This window comes from Scyliorhinus canicula, chromosome 1, assembly GCF_902713615.1.
Source record: "Scyliorhinus canicula chromosome 1, sScyCan1.1, whole genome shotgun sequence".
Lineage (NCBI taxonomy): Eukaryota > Metazoa > Chordata > Chondrichthyes > Carcharhiniformes > Scyliorhinidae > Scyliorhinus > Scyliorhinus canicula.
In genome coordinates this window covers 79,495,916-79,517,146 of record NC_052146.1, presented here as the reverse complement: position 1 = coordinate 79,517,146, position 21,231 = coordinate 79,495,916, and the positions used below count along the sequence as shown (strand labels likewise).

Here is a 21,231-nt window from a genome sequence, read left to right as displayed (position 1 = left end):
CAAACCAAGTGATAGTTGTTCTTTCCGCATAAAGACTGCATTGAATGAGGAATGTTTGCCGTATTAAAAAATTTGTTTGCTTTTTTTTTTGCAGCTTTGGGTCGCATGTGAGGTCCAGCAAAAATGGGATAATTTTCAATAATCAAATGAATGACTTTGCATGGCCAGGCAAAGGCGCCAAGGTCAATGTTTCGCCTTCTACAACCAATTTCATCAAACCAGGTGTGTTATGTGGGACAAATACTGTCCAGTTCAGCTGTTTTTTTTCAAAGGAAAGATGTTTTTCCATTTCTATACTGCCTTTCACAATTTTTACATATCCTAAATCACTTTACAGAATTAAATACTTTTGAGTTGAAATCACTCTAGTACACACAGTTTGTTTCCAAAATAAATGTAATACCTTTGCCAAGGCCAGTCTGCCAACAATTACGCCCTTTATTGAAGCAACAAAGAGTTCCTCTGCCGCAGCGTACAACACTTATGTCCCACCCTAAGGGCCTGCGGCGATGCAGGTCCAGGTCGGCACTGCGGGTTTTAAGCTCCTGCCATGTATTTCCTATTGGGTGAGCCTGCGTCCGCTCAATAGGGGAATTTGTATTCCACGAAGAGGGAAATCTGTTGATGATCCCTGTGTCCTTCCTCCCCCCTTAAGTCCGGTTCCCCCCTCAGTCCTCCTGCGGCGAGGTGGCCTCTTCCGCCTCTTCACAATCGACCTAAGGTCTGCCAAGTGTGGAACGGGATCTGGAGTTGTGAACCGAATTAGTGATCTTCGCTTCTGGAGGTGGTGCCGAAGAGTTACTGACATGGATTCCTCCCCGACTCTTCAGTCGGAGCACCTGATTCCTCTGCTTCTATCTCAGAACCTGAGTCCTCATTATCAGGGCCCAGGCTGTAGCTCTGCACTGGCAGCGGCCACCTCTGTGGCTGGTAGTGAGGGTTGTACGGCATGGAGTCCCAACTTCTGAGATTGTCCAGGTGTTTCCACATGACCTTATCTTGGGCCTTCATATTTTGAAGGATACGGGTCCCGTTTTCTCCGATATGACTCCGGGGACCCAACTGGGGGCCATCTCCAAAGTTCCTCACATAGACTAGGCTGCTTGTCTCCCTCTTCCTGGGATTCCACCCTCCGCGCTAGGTTGGGAACAGAAGGCTTGTTCTGCGCTGAAGCCACTGTCCCATTAACAGTTCCACCGGGGTGATTCCTGCTGTCGTATGAGGAGTGGTCCTATAATCAAATAAAAATCCTGCCAATTTGGTCTCTATGGATGCCGCCGATTGTTTGTTCTCGCCAATTTTAAAGATCTGCACTGCCCATTCTGCCAGTCCATTTGATGATGGGTGATATGGTGTAGTACTGGTGTGTCTGATGCCATTGGGTGGCATGAAGCTTTGGAACTCACCACTGGTGAAGGATGTGCCATTGTCAGAAACCAGGATGTCCGATATGCTCTGCATGCAAAAGCTCTGCTGTCGTTTTTCGGCTGTAGTGTAGGAGGTTGTGGAGCCCATGCGGTATCTCCAACCATTTGGAGTGTGCATCTGCCAGAACCAAAAACATGGAACCCAGAAAAGGCCCAGCAAAGTCTGATGTACTCTCGCACCTATGGCCTGCCTCGCCACTCCCATGGGCGGAGGGAGTCTGAAGGAGGGAGTTTCTGCTTCCCCTGGCATGAGTTGCACTTCTCACCAAGTCCGTCAAGACCAGGCCACCAGATGTAGCTCCTGGTGAGCATTTTCAATTTAGAGACCCCAAGATGGCCATTATGTAGTTCCAGTAGAACCGGCCATTGCCCTGGGCAGGGACAACTACACGGAGCCCCCAAAGAATGATACTGCCCTCAACACTGAGTTTGTATTTCTTGGTCAGATAAAGTTTCATGTCATCAGAGGGTTGCCCATGGACTCCATAGTTTAGGATCATGTGCTTCAATTTTGACAGCATTGGTTCCTTTCGTGTCCAGGTTTGATTTGCCTCACAGTCACTGGTAAAGTCTCTGAAAGCTTTAGACCATCTTGACCTCTTCCAATGCTGGCAAGGGAGCCAGGCTTGTGGACATGGGGAGGTGACTCAAGGCATCAGCATTAGCTATTTGCATTCGAGGGCGGTGCTCTAAGGAATAGTCATAAGCTGCAAGAAACAGGGCCTGATGCTGTATCCTGGCAGAGACGATAAGGGGGGGATTGACTTAGTCTCCTTAAAGCCCCAGTGAAGGCTTGTATTTTGTCACTATCACAAAATGCCTGCAAGAGATGTACCGGTGAAATATTTTTTACATCATATGTGGTGTTTGTGATTCTTATTATCAGGATGGTTGTAATTAATAAGTATTGTTATCCAATAAGTATTGAATAACAATACTTATTAAAGCTTGACCACTTACTCCTATAGCAAGCAATAATCTAGTAATTTACATTCTACTAACACTAGTCTTTACACTCTATCTATAACCGTACTCTGCACTTTCTGGACTTCTCATCTGCACTCTCTCCAGCCCTCTGCCAGAAGCCTGAGAGTCAGTGCATTATATAGTTCTGCATTTAGCTCCATCTAGTGGTCAATTATGATATTACATTAACCCTTTATATTCTAGACATTCTGCATAATGTCACACATACACAACTGCCAAGCTATCCTTCTCGATTTGAGAGTACACCTACTTGGCACCCGAGAGAGTCCTGGACAAGGGGAGGTGACTCGCGTAGGCGATGGGCCTTTCTGTACTGTCTTTCCAGTGGTGTGAGAATACCGCCCCAATCCTGTAAGGAGAAAGATTGCCGTCAGGATGAGATTCCTGTTTGGGGTTGAACTAAGGCGATAAATTGGATGACAGCAGTTGTCATTTTACTTTTTTATAGACCTCCACCTGTGGCGCCTCCCAAGACCATTCCTGGTACTTTTGCAGTAGTATGTGTAGTGGAGACAGCAGGGATGCCAAATTCAGGATAAACTTCCCATAATAATTGACTAATCCCTGGAATGATGTCAATTCTGCGGTGCTTCTTGGAGTTGCCACTTCCTTAATTGCCCTGACCTTGTCCTCCACTGGATGTTGGCCTTCCTTGTCCTCCACTGGGTGTTGGCCTTCCTTGTCCTCCACTGGGTGTAGGCCTTCCTTGTTCTCCACTGGGCATAGACCTTCCTTGTCCCCCACTGGGTGTTGGCCTTCCTTGTCCTCCACTGAGCGTAGGCCTTCCGTGTCCTCCACTGAGCATAGGCCTTCCTTGTCCTCCACTGAGCGTAGGCCTTCCGTGTCCTCCACTGAGCGTAGGCCTTTCTTGTCCTCCACTGGGTGTTGGCCTTCCTTGTCCACCACTGGATGTAGGCCTTTCTTGTCCTCCACTGGATGTAGGCCTTCCTTGTCCACCACTGGATGTTGGCCTTCCTTGTCCTCCACTGGATATGGGCCTTTCTTGTCCTCCACTGGGTGTAGGCCTTCCTTGTCCACCCAATGGCCCAAATAGGTCACTTTGCTCACTTGGAATATGCATTTCTCAGTTTTGAGATGTACCTCTGCTTTCGAAAATCACCGCAAGACCTAATTTAGGTTTGCCAGGTGCTCTCAATCTGAAGTCCCTGTGATCAGAACGCCATCCAAGTACACCACCACTTTGTGTAACTCTTGGAGTATGTTCTCTATGTCCTGTTGGAATGTGGCACACGCTGGCAAGATGGTGTACTTTTACAGGCCCGTATGTGTGATAATCATGATATATTTGCTGGAGGACACGTCTAATTTGAGTTGAAGATAGGCATGGATCATAGCTAATTTCGTGAACATCTGACTGCCTCCTAATTTAACATTTAGGTTTTCTATTTGCGGCAAGAGGCACCTATCCAATTTCAAAACCTGATTGACAATCACTGCAAAGGCAGACTGATCTGTCTGGTTTAAGGACAGGGATGATAGGCTCTGCTCACTCTGCGAATTGCACATGTATTGTTATACCTAAACTTTCCAGGAGTCACAGTCTTTTCCTTCCCCAACAGGGAATAAGGAACCGGTCTTGCTCTAAAATATTTTGGTCTAGCATCGGGTTCGACTTCAATTTCAGCTCTGGCTCCTCTTATTTTTCCAAGGCCCTCACGGAAGACTTAAGGATTTTTGCTAATAATTTTGTATAGTCCACCAAAGCTCAGTCTGAAAATCTCTAGCCAATCCAGCCTGATCTGCTGGATCCAATTTTATTCCCATAAGACTTGGGCCAGCATTCTCCAGCCGTTCACTAGCAGCGGGATTGTCTGATCCTTGGCAGCGCACTCCTGCCCTCAGGTTTCCCGGTGGTGTGGGGTGACTTCAAAAGGAATTCCTGAGAAACATGCAGCTGGGAGGTTGAAAATTCCGCCCTCGAACTCTGTCCCCACACAACGATGAGTGGAAGCCGGACTGACTGCTACCTGTGTGTCACCTGGGCCTGTGTAGTGCCTCTAATCCGCAATGGTTCCCCTGTGTGGGTGGCTGGTCTGGTCCTAATCTCCTCCAAACTCAAGGATTGGATACCAGCTTGGAGGCGACCAAATGCCTACTCTCCAATGACAGAGACAGCAGCCCGCGTGCCAATCTCTACTTCCAATGGGTGACCATTTACTCGCAACTTTGTCATTATTGGGACGAGCTTCGTCGTGACAATATGGATTAATTGCCTTGCCTCTGCTTCTGGGAGTGGGTATACCTGAATGGTATGGGCGTGACCGGGCCTGTGCTGGCCTTCGGTTCTTCTGAATATTGTCTATTCCTTGGCTGTGCCATTTACAGGGCTTACTGTACTCCATCATCAGACATCTGCAATCTTCTGCAGCGGGTTCCCTAGCATCCATAGGATTGTCATGAAATTTCCCAAACTGCCATGGGGTACCAGCTGAGCTCCAATTTGGTGATGGGCGATTCATACAGGCACCTTCAACAGAGGAATGGGCACTTTTACACAAGACCTCTCCCCTTACTGGAATATATTCCTGTTGGGTGCCCTCTATAGCTCCTAAGCCCCTTTTACTGTGTTCTCCAGGGATAGGATGATCTCAATGGTTTTCTTAGATCTGGATTGGGCTCTGACAGTTACCATTTTTGGGTTGTAACGTTGTTTATTCCGCACACCAATCTGTCTTGCAACATCTCGGTCAGGGATGGGCCGAATTCACAATCATAGAATTTACAGTGCAAAAGGAGGCCATTCGGCCCATCGAATCTGCACCGGCTCTTGGAAAGAGCACCCTACCCAAGGTCAACACCTCCACCTTATCCCCATAACCCAGTAACCCCACCCAACACTAAGGGCAATTTTTGGACACGAAGGGCAATTTATCATGGCCAATCCACCTAACCTGCACATCTTTGGACTGTGGGAGGAAACCGGAGCACCCGGAGGAAACCCACGCACACACGGGGAGGATGTGCAGACTCCGCACAGACAGTGACCCAAGCCGGAATCGAACCTGGGACCCTGGAGCTGTGAAGCAATTGTGCTATCCACAAGGCTACCGTGCTTCCCCCAATGTTCTGCTAGTTTCTGCAACCTGATTATATTACAATCCTAGACCAGACCCCAACATTTTCTAGGATACTGGACAGAACTATTACACTTTTTTAAATTTGTAAAACTGTGAGGAAAAGAATACTTTGCTCCAAGAGGGATTCCACACACAAATAGGGATATGGCGTCTTAAAATAAACTAATCGGGCAGCACAGTGGTGTAGTGATTAGCACTATTGCCTCATGGCACTGAGGACCCAGGTTTGATCACGACCCTGGATCACTCTCTGTGTGGAGTTTGCACATTCTCCCCGTGTCTGCGTGGGTCTCACCCCCACAGCACTAAAAGATGTTCAGGGTAGTTAAATTGCCCTTTAATTGGAAAAAGATTATTGGGTACTCTAAATTATTATTTTTTTTTAAATGTATTATTACCACATATTAAATTACCTTAACATAATATAAATATCTTACACTTCACAACTTTTAACAATTAAATGAAAAACTTTAATGCTCCTCTGCCTTCTTTATCTCCAATCAAGCAAATCACATCACAGGTCAAAACCCACTTTTAAATAAAGTTAGCAAACACAGGAATACTTGCTGTATCTTGGAAAGACTGTTTTGGAGAGATCTATCAGGAAACAGCCTGCAGGTTCTTGTCTGTGTCAAACCATTGTTTAACTTTTTTTTAAATTGAGAGTACCCAATTCATTTTTTCCAATTAAGGGGCAAATTAGCGTGGTCAATCCACCTACACTGCACATCTTTGGGTTGTGGGAGCGAAACCCACACAAACACGGTGAGAATGTGCAAATTCCACACGGACAGTGACCCAGAGCTGGGATCGAACCTGGGACCTCGGCACCCTGACGCAGCAGGCTAACCATTGCACCACCGTGCTGCCCTCCATTGTTTAACTTGACAGCTCTTTCAGAAGCAGCTTTTCAGTTCACAGCCAAATCTAAACTGACTGACGCATTGCTAGAGACCCGGTATAGACCTAGCCCCTCACATTAGTTACATCTTCCTTGTCCCACAACAAATCCCATGACCTGATTACTTAAGTTTAAACGGAATGGGCAGAATTCTCTGGTCCCCCAGCGTGTTTCCGGGCCGTGCACATTCGCTGGGATTTCCCATTGAAAACACCCCACTCTGACATGAAACCTGCTAGTGGGGGTACGCTGCCAGCCAGAAAAGTGATTGGAGAATTCCGGCCAATGTCTCTAATTATCTACTCCTCAGAGATCATAACAAAATTCCATTAGGCTTGTCATTTTAAACATAAGCATGGTTTGAAATAAGGATGATCTCACTTTTACAATGCCTTAATTGCACATTCTGTAGCCACAAGGCCTGTCTGACTTTGAAACCAGGATTTTTTAACAACATTACTGCAGCAGATATTTACACACACTAACTAAGGCTTTTAACATTACAGCAATAGATACATAAAATACAATATATGCCTGAAATTCCTCCATTCATCACAGTTAAAAATTCAGTGACAGGAGCCCTCCCTGCCGTATTAAAGCGTGATGTCTCTGGAGGGTGTTATTGGGCTTCGGGTCACAATGATTTTGCACTCTGTCTATGAGCTTGTCAAAAGTTTTCAAGCCAGGGCATCTGGATAAATTCGGCTTTTTAATCACACTGAATATCGAAGCCCCGCATGCTTTCTGCTTTGCATCTCTCATAATGGTCTCAGCCTGGAAGAAGAAACGCAGGCGCTCTTTGTATTGGGCCCAGTCTTCGCCATAAACCCCATAGATTTTGAGTTTACAAGAGAGGTATTTTGTTTCCTCCTGAAGAAGCTGCTCTCTTTCAACTCTGAAGACTGCTTGGAAAAACCTGTTTTTACTCCACTTTGCCAATGTTGGATTGGATTGGATTTGTTTATTGTCACGTGTACCGAGGTACAGTGAAAAGTATTTTTCTGCGAGCAGCTCAACAGATCATTAAGTACATGGGAAGAAAAGGGAATAAAAGAAAATACATAAATGAAAAATGAAATGAAAATCGCTCATTGTCATAAGTAGGCTTCAAATGAAGTTACTGTGAAAAGCCCCTAGTTGCCACATTCCGGTGCCTGTTTGGGGAGGCTGGTACAGGAACAGGGCAACACAAGATATACAGAGATAATAGGGCAACACAAGATATACAGTGCAACCACATAAGCACTGGCATCGGATGAAGCATACAGGGTGTAGTGTTAATGAGGTCAGTCCATAATGTGATAACTTTGCTAAGGCCAGTCTGCTAACAATAACTCCCTTTATTAAAGTAACAAAAAGAGCCAGTGCTGCAGCTCACCGCACTTGCATCCCAGCCCAGAGGCCTGCCATTGTCTCATCCAAACCCCAACTCTTCAATGGAAAGACAGGATATTCCTGTTTATCCAGGGTGATTCATCTAGGGCAGGGGTGGGCAAACTACGGCCCGCGGGCCGCATGCGGCCCGCCAAAGGTATTTCTGCGGCCCACCAAGTCATTAAAAAAAAAAAAAAAATTAAAAAAAAAATTTTTTTTTTTTTTAATTTTTTTTTTAAAGTTAATGGGGGGGGGCTTTTGGGTTACTTTCTGGTATAGGGTGGATACGTTGACTTGAGTAGGGTGATCATTGCTCGGAACAACGTCGAGGGCCGAAGGGCCTGTTCTGTGCTGTTCTATGTTCTATATGAGGCGCCCAGAATCATAACCGGGTGAAGTAATTATTTTACTTAATATACTATGCGGCCCTTTGTGAATTGTGAATTTCTGAATGTGGCCCTTGCACGGAAAAGTTTGCCCACCCCTGATCTAGGGTGATTCAATCAAGATCCATTATCTCCTGAAACACCCTCATCTGACCAGCCATCAGCTCATTATGGAGTCTGATGGCTTCTTTTGTCTGTTCTTTGTCCTGCTGCAAAGTTGATCGCCTGTGTCTGGAAGTTTGTTACATATTCATAGCATGGTCTTGTTCTTTTGTGTAACGTGAGTGGGTAATCACAAAGTCCATATAGCAATAATGCGTTTATGTGTTGACTTGAATGCTCTTACTGACAGCCAGTATCGATTCCAGCCAGGGGTCTCATGTGACAGTTTCTGTTCCTGGCCTATGTGTATGTTCAGTAAGAAGTCTTACAACACCAGGTTAAAGTCCAACAGGTTTGTTTCAAACACTAGCTTTCGGAGCACTGCTCTTTCCTCAGGTGAATGAAGAGGTATGTTCCAGAAACATATATATAGACAAATTCAAAGATGCCAGACAATGCTTAGAATGCGAGCATTTGCCAGTAATTGAATCTTTACAGATCCAGAGAGAGGGGTAACCCCAACCTGGTGTTGTAAGACTTCTTACAGGTTAAAGAGGCGTGAATTGTCTCAAGCCAGGACAGTTGGTAGGATTTCACAAGCCCAGGCCAGACGGTGGGGGATGAATATAATGCAACATGAATCCCAGGTCCCAGTTGAGGCCGTACTCGTGTGCGGAACTTGGCTATAAGTTTCTGCTCGGCGATTCTGCGTTGTCGCGCGTCCTGAAGGCCGCCTTGGAGAACGCTTACCCGAAGATCAGAGGCTGAATGTCCTTGACTGCTGAAGTGTTCCCCGACTGGAAGGGAACATTCCTGCCTGGTGATTATCGCATGATGTCCGTTCATTCGTTGGTGCAGCGTCTGCATGTTCTCGCTAATGTACCGCGCTTCGGGACATCCTTTCCTGCAGCATATGAGGTAGACAACGTTGGCCGAGTCACACAAGTATGTACCGCGTACCTGGTGGGTGATGTTCTCACGTGTAATGGTGGTATCCAAGTCGATGATCTGGCATGTCTTGCAGAGATTCCCATGGCAGGGTTGTGTGGTGTCGTGGTCGCTGTTCTGAAAGCTGGGTAGTTTGCTGCAGACAATGGTTTGTTTGAGGTTGCGCGGTTGTTTGAAGGCAAGTACAGTAGTCCCCCGTTATACCGCGCTCCGCAATACCGCGGTTCGCGATATACCGCGGGGGGGCTTATGGACCCCAACTGTCAGTTGTGTCAATTTCAGCGGCCGGCTCACTTTGATCCGGAGAGGGAAGCTGCTCTCTCACTGAAACAATCAGCCGGCCGCTGAAATTGACACTGCTGGCTGCTCTCTCCCTCCAATCAGAAACATTAAAACTTAAAAGTTGGATTGGAGGGAGAGAGCAGCCGGCAGTGTCAATTTCAGCGGCCGGCTGATTGTTTCAGTGAGAGAGCAGCTTCCCTCTCCGGATCAAAGTGAGCCGGCCGCTGAAATTGACACTGCCCGCTGCTCTCTCCCTCCAATCCAACTTTTAAGTTTTAATGTTTCTGATTGGAGGGAGAGAGCAGCCGGCAGTGTCAATTTCAGGGGCCAGCTCACTCTGATCCGGAGAGGGAAGCTGCTCTCTCACTGAAACAATCAGCCGGCCGCTGAAATTGACACTGCCGGCTGCTCTCTCCCTCCAATCAGTACCCCAGCAGCCACAGCCTGTACCTCAGCAGCCACGGCCTGTACCCCAGCAGCCACGGCCTGAACCCCAGCAGCCACAGCCTGCACCCCAGCAACCACGGCCTGCACCCCAGCAGCCACGGCCTGTACCCCAGCAGCCACAGTACCCCAGCAGCCACAGCCTGAACCCCAGCAGCCATAGTACCCCAGCAGCCACAGCCTGAAGCCCAGCAGCCACGGCCTGTACCCCAGCAGCCACAGCCTGAACCCCAGCTACAGAGGGGAGGGGCGATGTGAGACCATGCTGGTGTTGCAGAGGCCCGTATGACCTCCTCCTGTGTTCTCTGCTCTCTCCCTCCAATCAGCCGGCAGTGTCAATTTCAGCGGCCGGCTCACTTTGATCCGGAGAGGGAAGCTGCTCTCTCACTGAAACAATCAGCCGGCCGCTGAAATTGACACTGCCCGCTGCTCTCTCCCTCCAATCAGAAACATTAAAACTTAAAAGTTGGATTGGAGGGAGAGAGCAGCGGGCAGTGTCAATTTCAGCGGCCGGCTGATTGTTTCAGTGAGAGAGCAGCTTCCCTCTCCGGATCAAAGTGAGCCGGCCGCTGAAATTGACACTGTTTTAATTAGATCCACGATGGGGGTTTTAAATTTATTTTAAAATCTATGCTAGCGCTTCCCATTGTGAGTCTATGGGGGTCTGACCTCTCCCCCCGCCCCCCGTAGACTCTCAATGGGAAGCGCTAGCATAGATTTTTAAATAAATTTAAAACCCCCATCGTGGATATCCGCGGCTCGGTTGCAACGCGGGTGGCTGTCTTGGACCCCAACACTCGCGTTATAAAGGGGGACTACTGTAGTGGGGGTGTGGGGATGACCTTGGCAAGATGTTCATCTTCATCGATGACGTGTTGGAGGCTGCGAAGAAGATGTCGTAGTTTCTACGCTCCGGGAAAGTACTGGACGATGAAGGGTACTCTGTCGGTTGTGTCCCGTGTTTGTCTTCTGAGGAGGTCGGTGCGGTTTTTGATGTTGCGCGTTGGAACTGTCGATCAATGAGTTGAGTGCCATATCCCGTTCATGCTCCGAAAGCTAGTGTTTGAAACAAACATGTTGGACTTTATCCTGGTGTTGTAAGACTTCTTACTGTGCTCACCCCAGTCCAACGCTGGCATCTCCACATTATGTGTATATTGTCAGCCTGATTTCAGTACCAAATTCACCCCTGTGATCCCATAAGTGTAAACACATGGGGTCATTAGTTTGGGAAACCCCAGTGGTTCAAGAAGGCTTCTCACCACCACCTTCTCAAAGAACTAGGGACGAGCATTAAATGTTATCTTTGCCATTGATGCCTGTATTTCATGAACACATTTATCATAAAAAAATCTTTGCTCACAGTTAAAGTGGAATTTACCTAACTAATGCCCCAGTGTTCCATCAACGCATTCCTGTACTGTGTCTGGCTATGAGTCTTTTAAAAGTCTTCTTTTCTCAATAGGTAAAACACCCCTATCTTCCATGTGTCCTGCCATTATACTTGATAAAAACAAGTCAGTGAAGATGGTGGTAGGAGCCTCAGGAGGAGTAAAGATCACCACAACAAATGCTTGGGTACGTACAGATGGAAATACCAGCGTCAAAACAGAATAATAGAGAACTGGAGGGGAAATAAATACTGGGAGATTATTTTGTTGAGAAGCCGAACATCTTGCCTGATTCATTCACTGTCCCTCTTGTATTTCTAGGTCATAATGAACGTGTTGTGGTTTAATTACAATATTAAGAGAGCTGTGACTGAACCCAGAGTTCACCATCAACTATTCCCCAATGTGACCCATGTTGAGGAAGCTGTGGAGAAGGTTGGTGTTTGTGATGTGTGCACGCATATCTGTATGGGCTGGATATTGGTTAATGTTTCCATAGGCTCTATCTGTTGTACTTCTCCCTTCTTCTCCTCCCGCTCCACCCCACTACCTCCCAGTTTCACTGTAATGGAGCCTGGTTTTAGAACTGCATGGACAGTCAATCTGGCTGGTAATTTCAAGGATCTCATACACTATTTATTAGCATAGAATCACACAAGCTTACAGGTAAGCAAGTGGTCCTCAGCCATGCCTGCTATGACTGGGCCACGCTCTGCAGAGCTGGTACAATGTCCAGGTGGCCCTGGCACATGGCTGCCTGTGACAGGGCAACCCTGTCCTGGGCCTTGGCAACCCGCCCCTGGCCTTGGACATCTTGACCCATGGCCGAAACCTCCCCCCCACAAAGGCTTCCACAACAGATGCCATTCGTGCGGTGTTGGCCTGGGTGGCATGCATGGTCTGCACCTCCTCCTGAAAGTGGTTTCATGACTCCGACTTCACCAGCAGGCACTGGATGGTTTCTGGCACCCCCTCATGCAGTCCCTGGCTCTGTGACTGTATCTCAACTATAGATGGACTGTCTGTTCTAGAAGCTTGAAACCCATCCGGACGGCAGCTAGTCTCTGGAGTTGGGCCGCCCTCCAACCATCTGCTCCCTAGGGGTTTTCTACCTCCACCTGTTGTACCACTGGAAATGTGTGGTGCGCACCAGATAGTGGCCAGGAGTCTCTTCGCTGAAGTGCCCAACCGAGGTGAGTGTCTCTGGGATAGTGAAGGGTGTTGGAGACGGCTGTGACGGGAAGTCAGTGTCACCCCCCGGATTGGTGCTCCGGGGTGTTTCAGGCTGCGTGTCGAGAGCTCCCATCGGTGTCAGTGTCCCCCTCCTCCTACTCGTGCTCCCCTCCTGGGGCAGTGGTGGGGACGGGGGCGGAGGATATCAGGTGGGCCTCATTGGCAGGTGATCCTGCAAGACACAAGACAAGATGCATGATTGGACTGTGGGTTGGGGTGACAGGTGGTGGTAGTGGAGTGGGCAGTATGGGGGTGGGAGTGGGGGGGGGGGGGGCGTGTGGGGGGATGGTGGCGGTGGAGGAGGGTGTATGTAGAGGGGTGGAGGGGTGGTGGTGGGTGTGGGGGTGATAACACACATGCTCTCTCTCCCCTAGCCGACCGATCAGGTCCAGTAACCGCCGCTGTGGTGACGGGCCACAGGTCCGGCAGCCCCTATCCAGTTTTCTCCCTCTTCCGGCGTTTGTGGGTTAACTTCTCCCGGTGGGGGGAGACGGGTAATAGACAGTGTTAGACAGTCGGACGCATGCAGAACAGGTGGTTGGAGCTGGTGGCCTGGGCACATGGCTGATATGGGTGCTGACAGGTGGTGGGGGGGGGTTCGGTCGCCCTCCTGGTAGGGGTGGTGGGGTGGAGCTACGGGTGTATGTGTGTGGTCAGGGGTTGGTGCCAGTGGCATTGTGCTGCCTACTCACCTTGCTGCCTGGAGAAGGTTAGAACATAGACATGGAACAATACAGCACATTTCCTCCGGTTTGATGCCAGCACATTTAGAACCCAACCTACATCCTCCGGCTCCACACACAAATTACCACTGTCGTCCTTAATGGGCCCTGCTCTTTCCACAGTTATCCTTTTACCCTTAATGTACTTGTAAAACAATTTAGGATTTTCCTTTATTTTACCTGCCATTGTACTTTCATTTCCTCTTTTTGGTCTCCCAATTTCCTTTTTAAGTTCCTACTTGCACATCCTACACAACACCTCGAGGGATTCTGCCGTTTGAGCCCTCGCTATCTGCCATAAGCCTCCCATTCTCTCCTGATCCAATGCTGCATATCCCTCGCTATCCAGGGTTCACTGGGCTTGTTGGTCCCATCCTTTCTCTTGGTTGGAACATCTTGACCCTGTACTCTGTCTATTTCCTTCTTGAATTGACCTTGCACTAGCCCAGCGTGTCTTGGCACTTTTAATCACTAAATCCCAGCTTTGACTATTAATTTGGAACAGTTACTAATCTTTTTGCATTGTTTTGCAGGCTATACTGGAGGGCTTGCAAGAGAGGCACCATATATTGGAGACGTTAACTAGGCTTCCAAGAGGGGGTGTGGTTCAGGCCATCGTCCGAGATGAAGGAAAGTGGTTTGCTGAATCAGACTATCGAAAAGGTGGCAAACCCGCAGGTTACTGAAGGGTCGATGCAAATTGTTAACCATAATTACGTTGAAGTCAACAACATTGTATAAAGGTTAATGAATAAGTAACCCAGTGAGACACACTGTGAATATGGTCACTGAACTAATCCTTTTATCAACTTGTTCTCATACTCTCTTTTTCAGATGTTCACTATATTTTTACTCTGCAAAAGTTAATCTTGCTGAAGCTGACCCAGGTGCATGTTGCAAAGGCTGCAGCACACCACCAACAATATTCTCATGCAGATTCATAATTTAAAACTTTTAGAAAGCAATGATTTTAAAAGCAGCAGTAGGTTGGGGGAGTAAATAAGGAAAAAGATTTAAATAGTTTACTTTCAATTCTCAGGCCCAGGGACAAATGTAACTAGGCCAAGCCGATGGAATATACGTCTCTCGTTGCTGGCTGTAAGAATTTGACATGTTTTTTTTAATACTTCTCAATCCATCTAATCTAAACAGAGAGCGAATGCTTTAAACTTTTTAAATATAAATTTAGAGTACCCATTTAATTTTTCCAATTAAGATGCAATTTAGCGTGGCCTATCCACCTGGCCTGCACATCTTTGGGTTGTGGGGGTGAAACCCACGCAGACACGGGGAGAATGTGCAAACTCCACACGGACAGTGACCCAGAGATGGGATCGAACCTGGGACGTTGGCGCTGTGAGGCAGCAGCACTAACCACTGCGCCACCGTGCTGCCCCAGAATGCTTTAAAGTTAAGGCTGTGCCTAATTATCAATGATCAATTATTGATCTTATCAAACTCAGAAATGTCAATCAAATGACTCTAAAAAATTTTACTTTATCTGAATATCGGTTGAGAAATTTCCAGGTCATAAATTGTAAGCTGGACTGTCCGGGCCCAGCAGTAACAAGATTGAAGACCAATTTCAAAGTGAGGATTTGTACACCTCTCAGTGCTTTACCTGCCATCAGTCAGTAGAGACACTGGGGTAAATCTCTGGAAGATGTTGGAATATGCCTTTAAGGAATAGCAACATGTCACCACTTTAAGGGAAGTTTGTCAAATGAGTGAGCCTTAGCTTCACGTTGAGCTGTAGCAAAATACAGTCCTGCTGTTATCATAGAGTTTACAATGCAGAAGGAGGCCATTTGGCCCATCGAGTCTGCACCGGCTCTTGGAAAGAGCACCCTACCCAAGGTCAATACCTCCACCCTATCCCCATAACCCAGTAACCCCACCCAACACTAAGGGCAATTTATCATGGCCAATCCACATAACCTGCACATCTTTGGACTGTGGGAGGAAACCGGAGCACCCGGAGGAAACCCATGCACACACGTGGAGGATGTGCAGACTCCGCACAGGCAGTGACCCAAGCCGGAATCGAACCTGGATCCCTGGAGCTGTGAAGCAATTGTGCTATCCACAATGCTACCGTGCTGCCCTACAATGCTACCGTGCTGTTGATGTCCTCGAGCTTTATATCCATTTATATGTGCCTTTTCATAATAAATGAATGATTGGTGCTGTTACATAATAATAATAATATAATAATCTTTATTGGCACAAGTAGGCTTACATTAACATTGCAATGAAGTTACTGTGAAAAGCCCCTAGTTGCCACTCTCTGGCACCTGTTCAGGTATACAGAGGGAGAATTCAGAATGCCCAATTCACCTAGCAGGCATGTCTTTCGGGACTTGTGGGACAAAACCAGAGCACCCAGAGGAAACCCACCAGAAACATGGAGAATGTGTAGATTCTGCACAGACAGTGACCCAAGCTGGGAATTGAACCTGGGACCCTGGAGCTGTGAAGCAACTGTGCTAACCACTGTGCTACCATGCCACCCAATATTGTCATAAAAATACATCAGAAGAAACACAAGACAATTAGCACAAATGCAGTTGACATACTTTTCAGCATTTTTCAGTCACCTTTATGGTCATTGGTGATATGAAGAGATGCGAGTCTTATGGAAAATTACCCTGCCATATGACACATAACAGGAACTTGAATTGCATGTTTAGTAAACCAATGGACTGTTCAGTGGGTGCTCCTGAGCTCTGACTGTTCCTATCTGCTGAATTAGTGGCCGGCCTTCTCACTGATTCATTGGCCACGTCTTTATATTCATGGAGATGCACACTGTCTGCTTGGAGGTGCAAAGACCTGTGGGAGATGTGACTGATGCAGAGTGAAGATTTCATGGCAAGTGAAAGTGTTTAGATTCTCTATTGTTGGTGGTGGCCATGATCTAACACTTGCGTGTAGCAGAAATGTTACTTGCCACTCATCGGTCCAATCTTGAATGTTGTCCAGGTCTTGCAGACATGGACTGCTTCATTATGTGATGAATTATAAATGGAAATGTATACTGTGCAATCATTAGCAAATATCCCATTTCTCACCATATGATAGAGGGTAGGTCTTTGATGAAGCAGCTGAAGATGGTTAAATCTAGGGTACTACCCTGAGGAACTGTGGAAAACCATCTCACCTGGACATTGGTGCCGGCTTTATCCATGTACCAGTCCAATCACCCTAGGACCAGTTCCAATGACCTAGGAATTTAAAGGTCCCCTTTGGAACAACTAACCCGGCCATGCATTCACTCTGCTACTATTTCTATACTCATCTGGACAAGGTGATTGAGGTAGAGAGTGCAAAAGTAAGGAAATTATGATGAAACTATATAAAACACTGGTTCAACCTCAACAGGAATGTTGGGTCGATGATAATCCCGGGGTCACGGTGGCTCCTACAATGTGTAATGGCTTCCCTGTGTACGTGGCCAACCTGGCCCTGGTATCTCGCAGGCCCAGGGACGCGATGCCCACTTAGAGTCGCCTGAACATCTGTTCCGCTATCATGGAGACGGCGGCTCCTGAGCCTGCTTCCATGTCCAGAGGGTAAACGTTCACCTGGAGTTTGATCCAGATTGGGACCACTTTTGGGGGCAGTGACGCAGTTTAATTGTATTGACTCTTCCTGTTCTGGCTGGCTGATTTGTAAAATCCTGGCCTGAGGTGGCTTGATCCTTCGGCCTGGGGGTGGTACATGTTCTGCTGATTCTGTCAGCCTTGCCTTGGGCGTGCCCAAGACCAGACCACAGGTGTGGCAATTCTGCAATTGCTCTCCTTGGTCCTCCAGGGATGTTTCCCATCTGTTTCTGATGTCTCATGGCCATCGACCCCTCTCCTTATATGTTGTGCCTGATTGTTGACTTGGTGGCGGGTTGGTCACTGTCCATGGGGAAATTGGTTCTCTTGTAAGGGGTCGCCCAACGCTGAGGAAGCTGTAATTCATTGAACCCTGGAGTTCCTGAACCCCCTTTTCAGCACTTTCACGAGAAGTGCTGATTCGATGGCTCTTTTAAGGTCCAGGGTAGGTTCCGCCAGGAGTTTCCTCTGGGCTGCGACATTATTTATCCCAAATACTTGTCAGCCCCGTAGCATTTCTGGGAGGGACAGTCCATACTCACAGTGTTCCGCCTGTTTCCGAAGACGTGTCAGGAATTCCCACTGATTCTCCAAGGATGACCATGGCTGTGTTGAATCAATAACACAGCAGTATCACAGTTTAGTGTCACAGTGATTCGCCACTTGTCAATCAGTTCATTGAAAGACTTTGAGCCTGGGGCTGCCGGGTAGGTCAGGCATTTAATGATGTTGAATATTGGGGTAAGTGGTCAGGAAAATCACCTTCTGTCGCTCTTCGCTTTCTATACCATTTGCCCGAAAGACATATCGCTCCCTTTTGGCTTAGCGGGGGCAATCTTCCATACCTGCATCATATGGCTCTATTTTACCAAATGGTGGGATTTTCGGATTCGCTTCGTCTTTTTCTTACTGGAATTGTTTGACTATGGAAAGGCTGCCCAGAATCTATTTATTGCTCCTCATCGTCAGCGTGATAATCCAGGAGACACAAGCAGGAAGGCTAACATGCTTTATTAACCAGATAGTAAAAACTACACAATGTTGTATCAAGATAAAACTTCAACATCAAAAACACATACTTTTACAATTTGTTTTATTTATATTTTTATTAAGGCATTTGTATAAACAGTAAATACAAACAAACACAAGAGCAGGAACAAACAGGAACATCATAATAAATAAATAACTAACCAACACCCCAACATGGCTACCATTCCCCTCATCCCATCCTGCCTTGCCCATTTTAGCCCCTTCATCTCCCCTCCCTCACCCCGTTGACGCCTCAATTCTCCTTGAAGATGTTGATGAATGGCTTCCACCTCCGGACAAACCCATCAACTGACCCTCTCAAGACAAATTTGATTTTCTCCTACCTTAGGAACTCCGCCAGGTTGCTCATCCACACCCTTGGTTTTGGTAGCTCCAAGTCCCTCCACTCCAGCAAAATCCGTCTCCAGGCTACCAGGGAGGCAAAGGCCAGGACATCGGCTTCTCTCACCCCCTGGGCTCCCGAGTCTTCCGACACTGCTAATATCACCACTTCTGGACCACCTTCACCCTCAACACCTCAGACATTACGTCCAAAAAACCCCTGGCAGAACCCATTCAGTTTCAGACATGCCCAAAACATGTGAACTGCACTGCCCATACCTGTCCTCCAATTCTCAATAAACCTACTCATCCTGGCCACAGTCATGTGCGCCCTGTGAACTACTTTAAGCTGGATAAGGCTGAGCCTCACAGACAATTAGGACGCAGTCACCCTCCAAAGGGCCTCCACCCACAACCCAGCCTCCATTTCCCCCTCCCCAATTCCTCCTCCCATTTCCATTTGACTTCCCCTATCGGTGCTCCCTCCCAGTCCATTAGCTCCTTAGAATTCTCGGACACCTTACCTTCACCCATTCCTTCCCTAGATAACACCTTATCCTGTAATCCCAAGAGTGGCAGACCGGAAAAGGACGGCACCTGCTTCCTCACAAAATCCCAAACCTGTAAGCACCTGAACCCATTCCCATTGGACAGCTCACATTCCTCCTCCAAGTCCTCTAAACTCGCAAAGCCTCCCCCCACAAATAGGTTCCCAAACGACTCAACCCCTGCCTGTCGCCACCCCAAATCCCCTTATCCCCCCCCCCACCGGTGCAAACCTGTGGTTGTCACTAATCGGTGCCCACACTGAGGCACCTTCCAACCTCAGATGGTACCGCCACTGCCTCCGTAACCTCAGGTCCACCACCACCAGTGGGCTTGTGGAGTACCTGGCCAGTCAGAATGGCAGAGGCGCCGTCAACTGTGCTCCTAGACTCGTTCCTCTGCAAGAGGCCACCTCCATCCGCCCCCACACTGACCCCTCTCTCACTACCCACTTCATAATCATGGCTATATTAGCTGCCCAGTAATAATTCATTACTTCTCTGTTATAACCTGCCAGATTATTATTGGCTGGGGACTGGTGGCAATCCCACAATCCTTAGTGAGTATGAGCTCCCCCAATGAGGAGGGTGGAGAAATCATTAGCAGATTTCTGCTAAAGTCACTTGCATAAATAGAGCTGGCCAGTGTGGAACCAGCTAGATGAGAGAGCAGTGGTGGAGTATTGCTGCTTTTGTGTGTAAGTAATTGTGAATAAAGTTATTTTCGATTCTACAAACTCGTGCTGGATTCTTCGTGACCCTCACTAAAGTCTGGCAAGGGCAACCCATCGCCCCCATTCCAACAGCACCTTCTTAACCCGGGGGATTCCCCCACCCACACAAACCTGGAGATCAAAATATTGACATTCAAAGAACAAAGAACAAAGAAAAGTACAGCATTGGAACGGGCCCTTCGGCCCTCCAAGCCCGTGCCGACCATGTTGCCCGACTAAACTAAAATCTTCTACACTTCCTGGGTCCGTATCCCTCTATTCCCATCCTATTCATGTATTTGTCAAGATGCACCTTAAATGTCACTATCGTCCCTGCTTTCACCTCCTCCTCCGGCAGCACATTCCAGGCACCCACTACCCTCTGTGTAAAAAACTTGCCTCATACATCTCCTCAAAACCTTGCCCCTCGCACCTTAAACCTATGCCCCCTAGTAATTGACCCCTCTACCCTGGAAAAAAGCCTCTGACTATCCACTCTGTATATGCCCCTCATAATTTTATAGACCTCTGTCAGGTCGCCCCTCAACCTCCGTCGTTCCAGTGAGAACAAACCAAGTTTATTCAACCTCTCCTTGTAGCTAATGCCCTCCATACCAGACAACATCCTGGTAAATCTCTTCTGCACCCTCTCTAAAGCTTCCACATCCTTCTGGTAGTGTGGTGACCAGAATTGAACACTATACTCCAAGTGCGGCCCAACTAAGGTTCTATACAGCTGCAACATGACTTGCCAATTCTTATACTCAATGCCCCGGCCAATGAAGGCAAGCATGCTGTAATACTTCTTGACTACCTTCTCCACCTGTGTTGCCCCTTTCAGTGACCTGTGGACCTGTACACCTAGATCTCTCTGACTTTCAATACTGTTGAGGGTTCTCCCATTCACTGTATATTCCCTACCTGCATTAGACCTTCCAAAATGCATTACCTCACATTTGTCTGGATTAAACTCCATCTGCCATCTCTCCGCCCAAGTCTCCAAACGATCTAAATCCTGCTGTATCCTGTGACAGTCCTCATCGCTATCCGCAGTTCCACCAACCTTTGTGTCATCTGCAAACTGACTAATCAGACCAGTTACATTTTCCTCAAAATCATTTATATATCCTACGAACAGAATGATTTTGGGAGGAAGGGAATTTAAGAGGTGGGATGTGTTGCCACGATCGCTGGCGGGGTGGGTGCAGACAGTGAAAATGACGGTGCTGCATAAAGCAGCAGGTCTTCCGCATATAGCGAGATCCTGGGCTCAACAGCACCAACCCCCCCCCCCCCCCGCAACCTCACAATCCCTTTCCAGGTCCTCGACGCTCTACGCGCCATTGCCAATGGCTCTATTGCCAAGGCAAAAGCAACGGGGAGTGTGGATACCACTGCATTGTCCCACAGTGTAGACCAAAGTACCCCAAGCTCACCAGATTCGTCCACACGCTTGCCATCGGCGCCCTATACAACAATTGACCCAGTCCACAAACCCCTGCCCGAACCCAAACCATCTGAACACTTCCCACAAGTACTCCCATTCCACCCTATCAAAAGCTTTCTCTGCATCCATTGCCACTGCCACCTCTACCCGTGTCTGTGGTGTGGGTTTGCTCCTGGTGCTCCGGTTTCCTCCCACATTCCAAAGATGTGCAGATTAGGTGGATTAGCCATGATAAATTAACCTTAGTGTCCAAAAAAG

General features: G+C 47.7%; 1 protein-coding gene across 4 annotated transcripts in view; it reads left to right on the top strand.

Annotated features, from left to right (window-relative positions):
* Positions 1–14,526, top strand: part of LOC119964369 (glutathione hydrolase 1 proenzyme-like) — a 114,388-nt gene extending 99,862 nt beyond the window's left edge. For all 4 annotated transcript variants that reach the window (XM_038793779.1, XM_038793763.1, XM_038793787.1 and 1 more), the window contains 4 exons: positions 95–222; positions 11,415–11,527; positions 11,662–11,775; positions 13,829–14,526. In XM_038793779.1, coding sequence (XP_038649707.1) covers positions 95–222; positions 11,415–11,527; positions 11,662–11,775; positions 13,829–13,981 — 508 coding nt within the window. In that variant the 3' untranslated portion in view covers positions 13,982–14,526. The remainder of the gene's footprint in view (positions 1–94; positions 223–11,414; positions 11,528–11,661; positions 11,776–13,828) is intronic.
* The last annotated feature ends 6,705 nt before the right edge of the window (positions 14,527–21,231 follow it).